Source organism: Mastomys coucha, unplaced genomic scaffold (genome assembly GCF_008632895.1).
Source record: "Mastomys coucha isolate ucsf_1 unplaced genomic scaffold, UCSF_Mcou_1 pScaffold15, whole genome shotgun sequence".
NCBI classification, from domain to species: domain Eukaryota; kingdom Metazoa; phylum Chordata; class Mammalia; order Rodentia; family Muridae; genus Mastomys; species Mastomys coucha.
The window spans coordinates 137,844,969-137,862,777 of record NW_022196897.1 but is presented as its reverse complement, the minus strand read 5'-3'; the positions used below and the strand labels follow the sequence as shown (position 1 = coordinate 137,862,777).

At 50.7% G+C, this 17,809-nt stretch overlaps 1 protein-coding gene across 1 annotated transcript; it reads right to left on the bottom strand.

Annotated features, from left to right (window-relative positions):
* Positions 1–4,299: 4,299 nt before the first annotated feature.
* On the bottom strand, positions 4,300–9,819 carry Tcf15 (transcription factor 15). Its single transcript, XM_031373702.1, has 2 exons — positions 9,252–9,819; positions 4,300–4,698 (listed from the first exon to the last, which is right to left on the bottom strand). The coding sequence occupies exons 1-2, from the start codon at positions 9,762–9,764 to the stop codon at positions 4,624–4,626; spliced, it is 588 nt and encodes a 195-aa protein (XP_031229562.1). The 5' UTR covers positions 9,765–9,819; the 3' UTR covers positions 4,300–4,623.
* Positions 9,820–17,809: the final 7,990 nt, after the last annotated feature.

Below are 17,809 nucleotides of genomic sequence, written 5' to 3'. Positions count from 1 at the left end.
CAACTGTTCCACACATACAAAATAGATAAGGATGCAAAGGACCCACGCCATTACCCACCCTGTTTTAAGACCGAATGCTTTACTGCAAGATCCAGTGCTTTTTTGTTTTGTTTTGTTTTGTTTTTTTGAGACAGGGTTTCTCTGTGTAGCCCTGGCTGTCCTGGAACTCTCTCTGTAGACCAGGCTGGCCTTGAACTCAGAAATCCACCTGCCTCTGCCTCCCAAATGCCAGGATTAAAGGCATGCACCACCACTGCCCGGTGCTTTGCCACGAGACCCCATGCTTTTACCACTCAGGCATTATCAACCCTTGCCTCTCTGCCCTGTGATTTACTGATTCACCCTTGCTTTACCCTGCTCTCTTGCCAGCATCTTTTTTTTTTCTTTTTTCTGATGCATTTAAGCACACAGTGTTGCCTGTACTTTGACCCCAGAGGGACACTTGTTTATTGTTTTTTAATTAGATGATTTGTTTCTATGCTATGCTTCGCCTGAGACTCGCAGAGCTAGCCTTGCAGCTTACAAAGTTAAGTGCATGCTTTGGTTATTTTTAGTTTATTTTAGTTTTTTTTCTTTTCAGATATATTTATTTTTACATGTATGGGTGTCTTGTCCGCATGTGTGTCTGTATACCATGTCTGTGCCTAATGCCCAGAGGGGCCAAGAGAGGGCATCTGATTCCCTGCTACTGGAGTTACAGAAGGTTGTAAGCAGCCATCTGGGTGCTGGGAATCGAACCCAGGTCCTCTGGAAGAGCATCCAGTGATCTAAACCACTGAGCCATCTCTGCAGCCCCCTAGAAGACTTCGCACTTAACTAGAAGGATGTTCTCTTACATAACTAGCAAACTCAAAATACCTTTAAATGTCCTTTTCTTTCTCACTTTTTTTTTTTTTTTTTTAAAGTTTGAGACAAGCTCTGTCTACCTAGGCTGGTCTTGATTTGTGATCTTCTTCCTTGTAATTGTTGGGAACTCTTTTACAGGTTTTTTTTTTTTTAATTTTGGGGTCCTGGAGATCAAACCCAGGATCACACGCATGGGAAGCGTGTGCTCTATCACTGAGCTATACTTTCAGACCTATTTTTATATAACCTCATAGGAGTCAATCAATGAACCATATATGGGCAAGTGTTCTAAGCCTTGCTCTGTCTCAAGTACTGTGTGATCCTGGCCCACCGCTGTTCCTGTCTAGGCTTCAGTTTCCTATGGCTTTGAGTGATTTTTGAGGATCTTCCAGGAGCAACTTGTGGTATGACACAGAGAGAGTCCTGGGTTACTGGGGCCAGGTCTCTCTGGGGCTTCTGCGAAGCCTTGGGCTGGTTGCTTGTCTGTCTACAGTTTCCTCCTTGAGAAGTGAACTCCTAGAACATTCTCATGCTAATGTATCTAGGAAGAATGGGGGAGGGGGTGAGCTCCGCCCCCCTGAGGGTGCAGGTGGCTTAGCTAGAGTCAGCTGTTGGGATAGCCTAGCCCATCCTGGAGTCAGAAAGATCACGTTTGGTGGGAGGAGCCAGCCCCATTGAGAAAATGACCCTCACAGGTCTTGGTCCACAGCTATGCTTCACTTGAGACGTGCTGAGCTAGCCTTGCGGCTTACAAAGATGCATAGTCCATTACTCAGAAAAAAACAAGCCACAAATGGCAGAATAGTTTGCAGCTGCGACAGGTGTAACAGCTCCTAGAACATCAAGGGTTTTGTGAAGAAGCATAGGACTATACTGTGAGGGGAAAAAACCCTGAGTGTGCAAATGATGTCACTGCTGTGTAAAATAAGGCACACACACACAGGGACATTCCCCCCACCCCCGCCTGACACACACACACACACACACACACACTTGTACATAACTTGCCTGTAATACCCATACATAGATCCCCTTGACTGGAATTCCTAAGATCTAGCTAAGCAGTTACTGAGTTGGAACTAGCTTCTGAGGGGGAAGGCTATATTGTCAGGTTTTCTGGACCACACTTTTTTTTTTTTTTAAAGATTTATTTATTATATGTTGGTACACTGTAGCTGTCTTCAGACGGACCAGAAGAGGGCGTCAGATCTCATTACGGGTGGTTGTGAGCCACCATGTGGTTGCTGGGATTTTAACTCTGGACCTACAGAAGAGCAGTCGGTGCTCTTAACCCACTGGGCCATCTCGCCAGCCCCTGGGCCATACTTTTTGAACCGTGTGCTCTAAAGTTGATATATTTGTCTCCAGCGCTTGTGTGTTCATGGGCGGTGGGAATCCACTGAGTTGACTCTGCTGAGGCTCTTCACATTTGGATGGAACTTAGTGGCTGGTAAATAATTGTACACATGTACTTAGTTTATCCGGGACTGCTGGGTAGTATGCTGCCATAGTCTTTGAATGGCTGATGTTGCTAGAGCTATGAAGTACTTGAACTGAAACCAATACATACTGTTTTCTGCAGAGACAGAAACCAGGACAGGGCCTTTCAGGAAGAACCTATGGAGAGTCTCCTCCTAGCTGTTGCCTTGTGGAGATTCAGGGTTGAGGGAGGTGTGTGCTGTTCCTTGCTTATCATTGGCTGCAATGTGGAGATCGTTGCTCACTGCTCAGGGCTCTTTAAAAACACTCCTTTTTCTGTTCTTGCTGCTATGGCCTGTTAAGAGACTGGGCTGGGAAGGCCCAGATGGGTCAAGCAACATTTCCCAGGTCACCCAGCAAATCTGAAGGCAGAAGTGGGCTTCCAGCCCAGAGCACCCAAGTCTGCTCTGCCCCCCTCCTAGGTTTCCTGCCATTGACAAGGTCACAGTCCTCTTCCTGTGACTTTGCCAGAGGCTGCGGTACCTGGAGCAGGGTAGGCGCGGGAGAGCAATGTGCTTTCCTAATTAGCTCCCGGAGGGGAAGTGTGGGCGCTCTGGGACACAGGACAGGCAAGAGCAGTGTCCCTGGACACTGGGAATTGAGGGAGAGGGCGGGCGAGGGGGTAGGTCTCCTGGGCAGAGTGGCCTCTGGGGACCCTTCTCCTTTGTGTCCCACACTAATGGGTTGTGGGCTGTACCACTGGTTCCAGCCTATGTTGACAGGGGAGGCAGACATTTCTGGTATCCCTGGTCTTCCTCCTGTTTTGTCTGTAGAGAGGACCGAGTGAGTGAGTTAGCTTGATCCTGTGGAGACTGACACAATGGACATTAGGCAACTGTACTCATCTGCAAAATAGGCAGCCTCATAGAGCCTCTGCCAGAGGGTCAGATGAGGGTCTTGGGAGCGCAGGGCATGGGAGCCTGCAGTCTGTTAAGAACTGAAAGGGCTTGCTAAGTAAAAGCGTTTTAACAATGGTGTGTGAACGTCCCTTGCTGAATTAGGGCGGCTGCCTGGCTGCTGTTCCTGCCTCTCCCAGCCTTCCTCCTTGCTTTCTGTGCTCCTGGCTTCGCAGGCACCTAGGCTGAGCCAGAGAACCCAGGTCCTCCGGCTACCCTGAGCTCTAGTAGCCAGGCCGTGCCCTGTTCTAGGGTGAATCCGCAAGGTGGAAACATGGGTGCAGGCTCCCAGGGCTGCTGGCTCACTACCCAGACAAGCAAAGGACTGCTCTGCCCCTCCCTTTGGTCACATTTTATTTTTGTGTATGCATGTAGGAGGCACATGTGGACACTTGTGAGAGTCTGTTCTCTCCTTCCACTATGTGTGTTTCAAGGATTAAGCTCAGGCTGTCGAGCGTGGTGGCAAGTGCCAATGGTTGAGCCATCTCAAGGGCCTCTGCTTTTGAGTTTTAAAAGTGGATCAGCTCAGGATGTCACCTGTCATTATACCAGTCTCTCCAAACTAAGCTAAGGTGGATACCAACTTCTGCCTTCAGCACCTGAGGTAAATCATGCTAGGTAGAGGTAGGTCAGAGTAAGATACACTCACAGAAGGCAGCGTGAGCAGTTAACGGAAGAACGGGGCTGTTTCCAGACTGACTCTGGACAGCAGCAAGCTCCACTGATGGGCTAGGAAGGACCATAAAAACCTGTGATAGGTAACCTGAATGAAGAATTGGTGTGGGGATGTGGGGTGCTGAAGCAGACCCTACACCACATGCCCTTTAGTGGCTTTTGAATTTGAACCATGAATCTCTTCCTTATTCAAAAATAAATGTAATGTGGATTTCTTTGGCCACCACCCAATGGTGTTCGTAACACTGAGCGAAAGGAAGGGTGTGAGGAGAGCCTGCCTATAGCTTCCGATCCAAGGCATAGAGCCTTTGCCACAGCCGTGATAATCTAAGTCCTAAAGAGGAGTCTGTCTGCAAGTCTCAATGTCCACTGCCCTCCTCGTACTTAGCTGGGATACACACCATTTATTTAAAAATACCTTTATTTTGACCCCCTCCCTGATTCGCTCACATATCACATTCACACAGACACACACACACACTTTCAAAAATAGTCTTTGGTTTTCTAAAATTTTTGCCTTGTCCCTGGCCAGCTAGGCCTGGATGGCTAGATAGGTCCTTGTGGCTCTCCAGGGTGAGCCCTGTGTCCAGGCCATTGTCCTCCAGTCCCTACACAAAGCGGGAGTGGTTTGGGCTTCTGGAATCTTCTCCCTTGTCCAGCTAGGGGCTGACTTGTGGCCTCTTACTCTGGAGTCCTTCTTGGAGAAAACACTGCAGGGTATCCAGGCTCATCTCCGAGGACCTCGGAGGGGGGCTACACCCCTCACTTTCAAGCAGCTGCCCCCCAGGTCACGTCGGCTGCCCTGCAGGAGAGAAAGAGGCATCAGGAGGGTGGTGAGTCTGTTGAAAAGGCAGAAGAGACTCATGGAGTGACACTGTTCGAGCACCAGCCAGCCATCTCCATGGGTGCCGCTCTCCAGAGGGGACGTCAGGGGCACCTTCCTTTACAACAGTTTACATGGCCCGCTCCTTCCCCACCTGACAGTCTGTTACCCTAAGGAATCTAAAACAAGCTGGGTGTGCTTAGCACCCTCCTGGAAGCCTGGAATCCCAGAGACAGGAGGTTTACCCATGAGTGAGGCCAGCCTCGTCTACATACTGAGTTCCAAACTTTGTAGAGCTACATAATGAGACCCTGTCTCAAAACAAAAATAAAAACAAAAACAACCCCCCGCCCCAAATTTAATACACACATAATATGTACATTTTGGGCAGCAGGTGCTGGGGTTTGAACTCAAAACCTCCTTATACATGCTAAGTACATTCTCTACCACTGAGCGACATTCCAAGGCCATACCTTTCAAACACTGTGCAAGGGAGCATACCCTCAGCTCTGGTGTGCTGAGGAAGATCTCTCTAGGAATGATGTTGCATCCACTTGTTACAGCTGGGGACATCCCCTGGAGTAAACCAAGGAGGGAGGGCCCTGTCAGACCTGAGCCCAGGAAGTGGCTGGGAAGGGCATTCTCTCAGCCCGGGGGCTGGAGCCCTGCAGGGGCCAGTCAGGGTGGTTTCAAGCTAATGGTAGGAATTCCTGAAGCCACCTGTCCTTCAGCCTTGCCCCTCTCACCCCTATGCTTGGACTGGACCTAGGTTAGACCCTCGCTGGGAGCTCACAGAGCACTCACAGCCCTGCACCGTCTTCTTTCTGACAGTGTGCAGTTGTGCAGCCTATGCTGACTTTGAACTCCATTTCCTTCAGCTTCAGCTCTCCTTCGTCTGAGTGCTGGGTTACAGGCCTGTGCCCCGTGGCCCAGATACTCCAGCTGCTTAAGAGCTGGGGAGAAGAACCCCACAGCCTGCCAAGCCATCCCATTTTCAGGCCCCATATAGAATAGAACATCACAGTAAGTGCTCAGTTGGCTGGGTGTGGCTAATCTGGTGGTGACCTCAGGGGACCATCTGGGAGCTCTGCCTCTGCTGCCTCCTGCCTCTGCCCCAGCCCAGGTTGGGGCAGATCCATCCAGATGTGATCCCAGCCTCCCTGGAGGCTCTCTGGGCCCAGGGACAGTATGTTCATTCACAGGCAGGGCTATTTTGAGGGCCGAGGCCATGGTCCCAGCAGAGCCTGGGGCTTGGGCTTCTCAGACTCTGGCAGGAATAGCTAAGAAGGGTGGATGGGGTGGGGGATGGGGGGTAGGGAACAGACTACTCCCCCACTTCACTCTTAGGTCCTTGGAGACAAGGAATACCACCTCCTACCTTAAGTCTGGAGGTCTTTCAGAGAACTGGGTTCTGTGGGAATGCTGGGGCAGTTTACTCTGTGAACCTCAGTTTCTTCACCTGTGGAATGGACACCCTCTCAGGTGCCGTGGAATGTGAATACAACTGTGTCCACGGCCAAGAACCCTGAGAAGAGGTTCTGACCAGGTCCTGAGCGAGACACTCCTGCTCTAACAGGGGCTCCATGCTGGACCGAGCCTGTAACACGGTATCACTTTACAGGATAAACAAGCTCACACAGGTGGCACATACTAACAGTGAAGCTTTCTGTGTGTGGTACTGGGAACAGAACCTACAAGCCCACTTGTGGCAGCCAAGCATCTTACTGCTGAGCTGTAGGTCCTGCCCTGGTTTTACTTTTCAAGACAGGGTCTCACGAAGCGGCTCTGCAGGCCTTACACTTGGGATCCTTCTGCCTCAGTCTTCTGGGGAGTTGGGGGTTACAGGCCTGAGCCACCATTCTCTACATGAAGAGGAGTGTGAGAACATAGTCAAATGGTCAATAAACACTTATGATTTCCAGCATCCTCCAATGGCACCTCCTGGCACCCTGTCAGCCCTCTGCTGTTGAGCTGGGCACACCAATAGGGAATAGCTTCACACAAGGATCCTGTCCAGCTCTACGCCCAGAGAGCAGAGGGAAAACAAGGCAGACACAAGAATCCACTTTCCGGGGCTGGAGGATAGCTTAGTGGTTAAGAGCACTAGCTGCTGCTCTTCCAGAGGTCCTGAGTTCAATTCCCAGCAACCACATGGTGGCTCAGAACCATCTACATTGTGATCTAATGCCCTCTTCTAGTGTGTCATATACACAAAATAAATAAATTAAAAAAAAAAGAATCCACTTTCCTCTCAATACTGCTACTATAGAAGTAACCCAATCCCATCCCTGAGCTGTAGGAAGGAGCCATAGGGGACGTGACCATGGCAACCCCAACCCCTGACCATTCAGGATCAGAGGAAGGTAGTGGCCTGGGATGGAGTGGGATCTGGGACCTTGGAGCTTCATGACCTCAGAGCTCAGAAGTGTATAGGGGCTCCCCAAAACATCTGGTATCTTCCAGACAAGTCCTGGAGGGGCCAGCACTGGTGAGGATCACCCCTCTGGCCTATTCCCAGAGGAGCCTGTGTGACTGAGCATGGCTTCTATAACCAAATTTGGTTGGGTTCTTAATCCCACAGACAGTTTCCAAGGCTGCAGCAGTCAGCCACAGGCCAGGCCCTATGAACTATGGGACGGTCCCCCGTCCTCCTGAGGAGCCCCCATTCTGACTGCTTCGGTAGTGAGCACAGATGTGCTTGTCTGCAGGCCTTTCCCACTTTCCAGTTAGCTAGGCCAGAGTGCCAGGTCTTCTCTGTCCAAGCAGGTGGGGGTGGCCACAGGGCTCCTTCTCTGACCACTAAGGGGCCTTAATGATGAATGTGAGCACAGATCAGTTCTTGGGAGATATCTGTCATTGTGTGTTCTACCTCTGCCTTTAATCTACCTCCCACTTCTTTGTCTAGACCAGCAGCTCCCAACCTGTGTCCCTGGACAACCCCATTGGAGGGTGGAACAACCCTTTCAAGGGGCCACATGCCAAATATCTACATTAGGATTCATAACAGTAGCAAAATTATAGTTACGAAGTAGCGGCGAAACAGTTGTATGCTTGAAGGTCACCCCAGCAGGAGGAATTGTATTAAAGGGTCACTGCAGTTGGACAGTTAAGTCCAGACCACGACTGCAATCCCCTGGTCCCACCATGCATGCTCTAAGTCACCTGTTCCCACCCCATCCCCACGTGGCTGCCTCTGTTTCCTCACATCTTTTAGGAATTTAGTACAGAAGCTTTTCAGTCTCAAATCTGGGACTGGGCTTCCCCTGGGCTCTCAAAGTCCCATCAAATCACAGTATCCCTTTCTTCATCTACTTGGCCCTGATGCTATACTGGGAGCACCTTAGTGGCTTGTAAGTAGGGCCACACCTGCTTATCTGGGCACAATCTCAGAGCCAAGAAAAGCCATCCATCGGCTGGGTGACTAGAGACGGCTGATATTGATGAATGCAAAAGAAGCATTAAATAAAGTAGTGCTGTGACTGGCCCGGCTAGGCCTTTGCATCCCAGATGTAGACCTGAAGGCCAGCTCAGATTTGCCTCCCCAGCCTGGGGCATTGACAGGGACCCTCAAATGCATACCACTTAGAGGTTAAGAAGACTTACTCAGAGAAAGTGAGGCAGCGGAGGGCTGGGAAGACAGCCTGGGAGTTTGTGCCAGAGAGCTGGTCTGAGGCCAGGCCACTGAGGCCTTCCCAGGATGGAGCAGTGAGAACCAGTGAGCAGAGCTGAAGGAGATTGGGTACAGTTCCCCCAAGATCTTCCCTCGATGACTACGGAAAGCAAAGCTAGATTCTCTGAGCCTCGGTTTCTTCAGGTGTAAACATAGCTGTGGATCTCTTTCCTCAAAGCAAGACAAGCCCAGAGAGTAAAGGATGAGCCTAGGACCAAGCAGGCCTACGAGAAATTTCCCCTAAGAAGGGCCCAGAGACTTCAGCTGCTCCCCAGTGCCCAGCCAGCCTCTTAGCTTAGACACAAGCAGACAACAGTGTCCCTTCCTAGCCCCACATCCTTCTGGGGTTGGGCACTCTTCAGGAAACCCTGGTTGGGGACCCCGGTTCTAGAGTACAGGTATGTGTCCCTATTTTCTTCTGTCTCCTGCTCTTGGGTCAGGTCTTAGGACCTGGAACAATTTATTAAAGATGTTAGCTCAAAGTGATACCTACCTAGTAACCCCAGAGCCTGTTTGCTGTAAATGTGGACAGTGCCTTTACCTGAACCGCCACAGGGATAATTGAGGGGACAACGGGATACCTGCCCAGAGGGCGAGCATCAGGCAAAGAGGTAGGTCCCAGAGTGCAGGCACCTCTTAAAACGCAAGTAAGTCAGACCAGAACTTCCTGGGCTCTGCTCTACCCTTTCAGTTGGGGGAACTAAGCAAGAAGTTCCGCTCCATTTTAATTTCTAGGGCAAGAGACACTGTTCCCGCCGCTGCTCCGAGGTCTCTTAGCTCCCATGGGGGTCCCTGACTCCCAGGAGGCCGGCTTTCGCCCCCAAGCAGGACTGCCGGGCGACAGCAGGCGCCGCGCACTCACCCCCTTGCGCTGGTTGCTGAGGCAGAAGGTGCAGATGGAGCGCGGCTGACGGCCGTCGGCGGCGGGGACCGCGCTCTTGCCACCGCCCGCCGCGCGGAAACACGGCTGCCCGTCGTCGGCCGCGTCGCCCAGCAGCAGCACGTTGGCCAGGTGGGCGATGTAGCTGGACGCCAGACGCAGCGTCTCGATCTTGGACAGCTTTCGGTCCACGGGCTCGGTGGGGATGAGCGTGCGCAGCGCGGTGAAGGCTGTGTTCACGCTCTGCGTGCGGTCTCGCTCGCGCGCGTTGGCCGCCTGTCGCTGCCGCACCACCACCACGGGGCCGGCGCCGCCGCTCGCCCGCCGCCCGCTCCCGGGACCCGGGCCACGCCGTGCCGCCTCCAGCCCATCGCAGCAGCCAAACGACTGGTCCGACGCGTCGCTCTCGCTGCGGTTCTCCTCGTCCTCGCTCAGCAGCCGCACGTCCGGGTACAGCACGTGCGCGCCGACCGGGCGCAGCAGCGCGAACGCCATGGGCGCCCGGCCGCGGGCCTCCGCTCGCTTGGTCCCCGAGCAGCCACCCCCGCCGTGCGCTCCCGCGCGCTCCCACGGCCGCGCTGGTCGTCGCCTTATAGCCGGGGGAGGAGCCAATCACGAGACAGCCCCGGCGGGACCAATAGAACTCCCCCCTGCTCCGCCCCGCCCCGGCCAATAACTATGCGCCTGCCTCTGGGTCCCCCAAGTTGAGAGTGGCCCCGGAGCTCCTGGCCCTCACGAAAGGCTTTGGGTTTGGGGCTGTCCAGGCGCGCAGATCTGGATTCCTAGGAGACCGCTGGCAGGTCTCTGTTAGCATGACCTGTTTCCTTCGTCCCAGTGTGAGCATATCCCTGCGCTCAAAAGTCTGATCTAGTGTCCTAGTAGCTTCGATGTACCGTCAGAACCGCGGCCAGTGCTTTGGACTAAGAGCTTCTCGGACTAGACTGTCCAAGTTCCATTCAACAGTTCCGAGTGCGGCCCAGGAAACTGCGTTTTGTCTGAGCTCACTAGCATGCACTGGGATGCTGGAGCTGTCCGAGAGGAGCAAAGACAATCTTTTTTTTTTTCTTTTCTCTTCTCTTTCCTAGCAAAACAAACTCAAGTCCCATTCAGTCACTTAATAACTGTTTGACCGGGCTCTACTCTACGGTTTTCGTTGGAAGATAACGACCAGAACAAAAAGAGCTTTTCCTTCTCGGACCCTGGAGTCTGGTGGAACTGAGGTTGTAAGGCAATGCCCATGATATGCAGATCTTCACCACTCTGGGAATCCCCACAGGCTTCGTTCATCTCCTGTCACCCCCACCCCGACCGAACGCCCCGCCGCCGGGTTTGTTTGTTTGTTTGTTTGTTTTTCAGTATTTCAGGCTGAAGTCTGGGCGTTCTCCTCTGTATAGGACCTAGGGAAAATAACTGAGCAAATGGTGGTCACTGGGGTCCCTGAGTCACACATATCTGCTTCTCAGTATAATCCCAGAAGGGATCAAAGCAGCACCCACTTGACCTTGAAAAAGTAACGTGGGTTTTTTGGGTTGTTTGTAATCTCAAATGGTGGCCAGAAGTGCACAGAGCTGAAAGCTTGTAGGAACTTACTGGTTTTCTGGAAGATGTCTTTCAGCTCCCAGGACTGTGTTTCCCCAGCCCCTAATCTAGTCCAGAAACGGGCCTAGAATAGAGCCAACGGGGGAGGAAACCCTGAAGTCTTGAGAGTCCAGGGTCTGTAGGGATAGCCAGTCCCCACACCTGGACCCCCCACCCCCACACCATTTGACCGTGACCCAGCCAGGCAGGGCTTTAGTGAGTAGCCTGCTCAGGCCCCTCCCCACAGGGCCAGCAGCGTACACAGCTCCTGCGCTCCAGCCGGGGCTGCTTCCTGAGCCCATGAATTATTACTGACCGGGAGATTTCCTTCCCTGTCTGCGCCTCCTCACAGGGGCTCCCAGCTCCCTTCACTTTCGCTTTCTCCGGGTTTCCCCCCTCCCCTCTGCTCCTGACCCTCTGGAGGCTTGGAATTCCTGTCCAGCCCCCTCCCAATTCCAGATCCAAACTGGAGAGGCAGGAGGGCCCGCCCCCGAAGGTTCATTCATTCAGTTGCTCTTTGGGCAGGTTTGGACACAAGGGACCTTGAAAGTAAAATAAAACCATGAATGAGACCCAGTGGCTGGCTGCAGCAGAGGAAAGAGAGTTGTAAACAAAGAATTTTAGGACAATGTGGTCAGAGCCAGCCAGGGTCTGGCATCAAAGAGATCTGGCTCCAATTCAAGGCCAGCAGCTTCTTGGGGTCTCATTTTTGATGCTCTGGAAAATGGGGCTAAGAATATTTCCCATTCTTAGAGCCAGGGAGAGTCCCTAGATTCTCTGCCAAGAAACTGGGGCTTGGCATACAGCAAGAGTTCAATACCAGAAGTGGAGTTTGTATTATTTTGTCCACAGCTTGGGGAAAGATCAAGTAATGTCTGCTTTTCCAAGACTTGTCACAAGCAGTGGGCCAGAGCTTCTGCAGCATTCTTGGCCCATCTATGTGACAGGCTCAGTTTCTCTCAGTTCATGCCCCTTACTCTCCAGCCACACTGGCCTCTCTCTGTCCCCTGCCATACCTATAGCTGATCCTGTCACTTCCTCCAAATCTCATCTCTGTCAGGGGCCTTTCCTGGCTGCCAGGGCTAGAGAAGTACCCCAACTCTTCCTACCTCTCTTATCTCCTGATGCTACGGAAATAATAGTCTACAGATACCGAGTGACCATTGTGATGGTCTCTGTTGATCGTCAGCTCCATAAAGATCTAAAATCAATGGGAAATGGACTTGTGAGGATACCTGTGAAGGTTGTTTTTCCTTAATTGGCCCAACTGAAGCGTGAAGACTCCGAATGTGAGGAATATCATTTCATGGGCTAGGCCCTGGACCAATATAAAGTAGGAAGCTGATGATGATGTGATGGTGATGATGTGATGAGCACTAGTGAGTACACGCCTGCTCCCACACTCTGTTTCTTTCATTTACTGTGGATCCAGTATGATTGCCTGCCTCAAGCTCCTGTTGCTGTGATTCTCCCACAGTGAACTCTGAGCTGAAACCAACCCTTTTCCCTAAGTTGCCTTCATAGGTGTTTTTATCAGTAACGGGAAGACTCTACAACAGCACTGCTATGTGCTCAGCAGTTTGGGGGGGCTGGGAATGCTGTTGTAAACACATTCTTTCTCTCTCTCCACACCATCCATCTCCACTAACACATTCTCTCCCTCTCTCTCTCTCCACACCATCCATCTCCACTAACACATTCTCTCCCTCTCTCCACACCATCCATCTCCACTAACACATTCTCTCCCTTTCTCCACACCATCCATCTCCACTGGGATGAAAGCTCCACAGGAGATTTTGTTCATTTTTACTTCCCGCCCATTGCTGCCTCAGTAGTACCACTCTTCTCATTTTGTACACAGAGAAACTGAGGTTCATCAAGGAAGAAAAGGTACCTATCTGGGATCAACCAGCCCACTAGAGTAAGGAGCTCAGGTTGCCTGAATCCAGAGCCCTCCTTATCAGCTGGCATCTGAGGCAGTCCAGTGGATGTGAGGCTGGCTGGAGACCACTCAGCAAGAGAAGGAAGGTTCCAGGCCAGGGGAGCAGCTGCTGGCCCGTTTTCCTGTACAGCCTGGCTTTCTGTGCCGTAGAAGCTTTCACATTTGGTCAGAGTCATCAACTATGAAGCCTCCGGGCCTTCCCCCACCATCCTTCTTGGCTGGAGGGCCTGGCCATTTGGATAGGACCAGCCCAAGCTTGTGCCTGAGTTTAGTGTAGTTTCTCCTTACAGTCTGCGTTGGGGCTCCACACCCTTCCCCAACCCTGGGTGTAGCATCTTCTGGTCCCTCATGAGTTCTCTTTCTTCATCCTGATTGATCCTCACCTAGATGCCCACTTAACTATATTTATTACATGTAATTTTATATTATTTAAGACTTTCATACATGCATCCAATACTTTTTGAGCCTAAGTACTCTGCACTCTAAATCCAATTCCTCCCAGACCCACCCCACCCAATCCAAACTGCTCCCCCCTCCCATAAGCCACGGAGTCCCACAGTGATATTTTTGAAGTGTACTCTGGATACACGTGTCCTTTTTAATTACCTGTGGTGCTACTTTGTGTGAGTAGGTCAAACTGCAGATGGTACTTTCCATAGACCAGCTTCTTGGAGGATTTCCTTTTGTTTAGTTTTGTTTCCTTGCCACTATTATGTGTGCGGCGTTTCACACATGTTCATTGCTGCTTGGCACGTGTGGTAAGCATTCATCCCCAGGCCTCCGTCCTTAGCAGTGGACCCTGATGGGCTTCTGCTGAAGCAAAGGGAAGTTCTGGTACATGACTTAGCGACTCCTGTGTGTGTATACACACATTTATGTGCATGTGTGTACATATGTGCTTGTGCACATATGTTTGTGCATGTAGATGTATATTGTGTTCATGTGTGTGACTCTATGATGCTCACACCAGGACAGTATGGCTAGTGGCACAAAGGGCCTATACACTGAGCCTCGAGACCATTTGGTCTATCATTCAATGCTTGTTTCAATTTACATGCCCCTCAGCAAGATGTGGGGTCCATTTCTCTATGTCACTTTGGCTCTTAGACTCAGTTGACTTCCTCATGAAATGAGTACCAGACATACCTGTTCTCCCTCTCTGGCTTTCTTCCTCAGCAGATGGTGCATTGTCAAGGTGGGGAATTCATGACAGCATGCTAGGCTGTAGCCTGGCACACTGGGGACAATAATGAGCATATTAATGAATGAACTAATGAATGAAGAGGCTTCAAATCCCAGCCTACATGGATGCTGTGGTGGTTAATTTTAACCATCAGCTTGATAGCCACTGGAATCTGCCTGTCTTTGTTCTCAGCACCGAGATTACAAGTGCCACCATGCCCAACTTTTCTATTTTTATTTCATGTATATGGATATTTTTTCTGTATCACACACAGACATGGTGCTCTCAGAGGCCAAAAGTGAGCATCAGATACCCTGGAACTAGAGTTACAGGTTATTGTGGTTGCTGGAAATCAAACCCAGATCCTCTTCAAGAGTTGCTGGTGCTCTTAACTAATGAGCCAATTTCCAGACCCTCATACAGCCTTTTAAATGTGGGTTTGGGGGGTCACACTCAGGTTCTCATCAACTGAGCCATCTCTTCAACCTGGATCCAGAAGTCCACAGCTGCAGAATTTCTAACAAACAGTGAAGGTAATCAACAAAGGTGAAAGGAAGAGAGAGTTAATAACAACAATAACTTTAGCTGCATATTTTAATCCCTCCTCCTGACATGTGAAACTGGGAGAGCATAGCTATTGTTGAGTCCAGCAGCACCTGGATACAGATGCCTCTGTGAGCAGCTTGTACTATGAGCCTGGCCACTGACCAGGTCCAGTGGAAGGAGAAAAACAGAATTGGTGCTGCAAGCCTGTGTGTTTAAGGTGTTTTCCTATGCAGTTAATAAAGCAGGCCATGTTACCGCCTTTCTGCTCTGTTTTATGTGACTTCCACTCCCTAGGTTGTGTCATGGACCAGAATGGCTGCTGGATCCATGCTGTCAGCTTTCCAACTGGGGTGTGCTGGGGAGGCAGGGGCGCGGGTAGTAAGAAGGAGAAGGAGAAGGACAGTTGTCTGCGAATTATAGCCTTCCCTCTGCTGGAATCCTATTAGCCAAATCTCAAGATTTGACTACACTTGGCTGAAAATAGTGTTCACTGTAGGGACCACACATGCAACTGGGTACTGGGTTTCTATTAGCAGAGAAGAAACAATGAACGGGTCTCAGGAAACAAGGATGCAGCTGCTGGAAGACATGCCCACTCCTGAGATGGCAGAGCGCCACACATTCAAGTTCGCCAATGTCACTGCCACTTTCTGTCCCATGAGCTTAGAGAGCTGCCTCTCAATCTTTCCATCTGTAGCTCAGCCAAGCCACCTCATGGCTGTGAGGGGTTTTGAGTTTTTTCTAAACACTGTTTGCCACAGACAGGTACCCACTAACCTCCTGTGCACTGTTCAGCTCCCACCAAGGGTTTCCTTAAAGCCAGACAGCTGTCAAGTGCAGACACTGGACAGGCGGCAGACACTGGACAGGCAGCAGTGCTCTCTTGCTTTGTCCCATTGAAATCCAATGGAACAAAGTCGAGGTCCAGGTCAACACTCTGCACACAGTGAGCCGGTGAGCTGGGGGAGTGTGCTGAGCAAACTGTCTTCGTGGGGATGTAGGCTTCACCTTGTTCTGTTTTGTGTCACAGGGACAAGGCTTCTCCCTCCACCGCACGTGATTTTTTCCCACCACGGATGAACACCTGTGATTTCACCAGTAGAATTCCACTCTCCACACCATACCCTCTTTCATTCTTTCTTTCTCGAGAGATGGTCTCCCTGTCACCCAGTGGAACCTGCTGTGTCTGTAGCCCAGGCTGGCCTGATCCTCCTGCCTCAGCCTTCTGAGTAGCTGGGATGACAGGCCTCCGTATCAGGCTTGGCTTCTCTTTCTTGAGATCACAGTGTGATCAGAGCAGGGCAGGTGAAGGTAGGTAGGCACGTGCTGATCCTGAGGCAGGAGAAGGTTAACAGGGACATACTGACATGGCCAGAGCACCACTCTTTAAGGGACACTAAAATATGAGGAAAATGTTGGAGGAAAATGTGCTTCCTGGGACTTCTGAATTGAACACATAGTGTATGTTGGAATAATATATATACTCAGTACAGGGTCATATAGCCACAGCTGGCCTCAGACTTTCCATGTAGCCAAGGTGACCCTGAAGTTCTGATCCTCTATTACCTTAGAGCCAAGATTACAGGCATATGGTGACAGATTTTATATGGTGGTGGGGACGGTTCATTCCAGGCTAGTATCCTACAGACAGCTCCATCCTCAGTCCTTAATACCACGAGGAGCTTGCTGAGCCCTTTCTTTGACAGTGATGTTTCTCCTTTAATCCTCAGAGCAGCTTTGGGAGCTAAATACTAACATGCTATCTTGCAACTGAGTAGACTAGAGAACCAAGAGGCTGTGTAACTTGCTGGGACCATATATCTAAGGACGACCAGAGTTATCGTCTATATATTGCTCACACAGGGAATTCAAGCTCGGATGCACACAAAGCCCTGCCCCAGGGGAGTGCACTTCACAGTCATCTGTAATGATTTGATTTTTGTCTTGCAGAAGATGCAAGTCTGGGGACAGAATAGAACTTTCCAGGAATAGAGAGGAAGCCGGTGCCTCCGTGTATGCCCCTCTGCAGACCAAGCCTCTAAGGGCATGTCAGGCTGTTGCTAAAGGCTGTCTAGGAAAAGCATGAGCCAAATGGTTCAGCCCACCTAGATGCCTACGTGGCCAAGGTTAGCCTTGGCACCAGTTCCAAATGAGATGGAGCCAGATGATGTGAAAGGTCAAGGGGATGGTGTGGCTGGAGGTGTGGCTCAGTGGTAGAGCTAGGGTTTGCCCAGCTTGGACAGGAGAATTTCATAGAGGGTTACAGTTTTGATGTCCCCTGAAAGCTCTTATGTAAAGACTTTTTTTTTTTTTTTGCTAGCCTTTGGGGAAATGGTTGGCTCATGAGGACCCTGACCCCAGTGACAGATCTGTAACTTGATGGCATTAGTGAAAACTAACAGGGGGGACCAGGTTTGAGGAAGTGAGTGACTTCAAGCATGCCTTTGAAGGATGCTTGATGGCCCTGTCCCTTTCTGGTCTTTCTCTGTTCCTTGACTGTTATGAAGTGAGTGATTTTGATTTCCTATGATAGTCCACCCTCATCCCAGGTCCAAAGAAATGATAGATCCAGTAGACATAGATAGAAACCTCCAAAATGAGGGTCTAGGTGAGTCCTGCATCCTTCCTTGTCTAGTCCACATATTTTGTCATAGTACCAAAAGCAAACATGGGTGAGATATGAGACCAGAGAAATCTGGGAAGACTTCCTGGGAGAAGTGTCTCACTGCAGTTTATATTTATATTAAGTAAGGGAGCTTAATGATAGAATAGTATTTCAGCCTACTCCATGTGGTCCATGGCAGTGCTGGCATGAGAGGTATGTCTGTGGGCTGTGGTCAGGTTGGACACACAGATGCTGCTCTCTACCACACTTTAGCCATACCTCTTCGACAGGATCCCAGTGTGCCTTGGGTGACAGTCAATCTAGCTGACAATACTCGCCTTTTCAGCCTACGTCACAGCTAGAGGTGGCTGTGTGGTTCAGTGTGGCCAGTGAGGAGAGGACAGAGATTCCCAGGGAGGGCCCCTTACCCAAATGAAGTTACAGAGACTCCTGAGATGGCTTCTGGCTTTCCTTCCTGGAATGGAAATGAATTCCTGGAGACACAGCAGTCAGCTTGAGGCTGGGAGAACCGAAGTCCCATGCCAAGGATGGCCGAGTGGAAAGATGGGGCAGTTGAGTCTCTGATGACTCTTTAAAAAGCCACAGCAGCCTCTATGCAATGTCTTCCAAGCTTGATGTGGCCATTACCTTCCTGAATCCGCAGCAGCTATGATCACCTGAGTAAA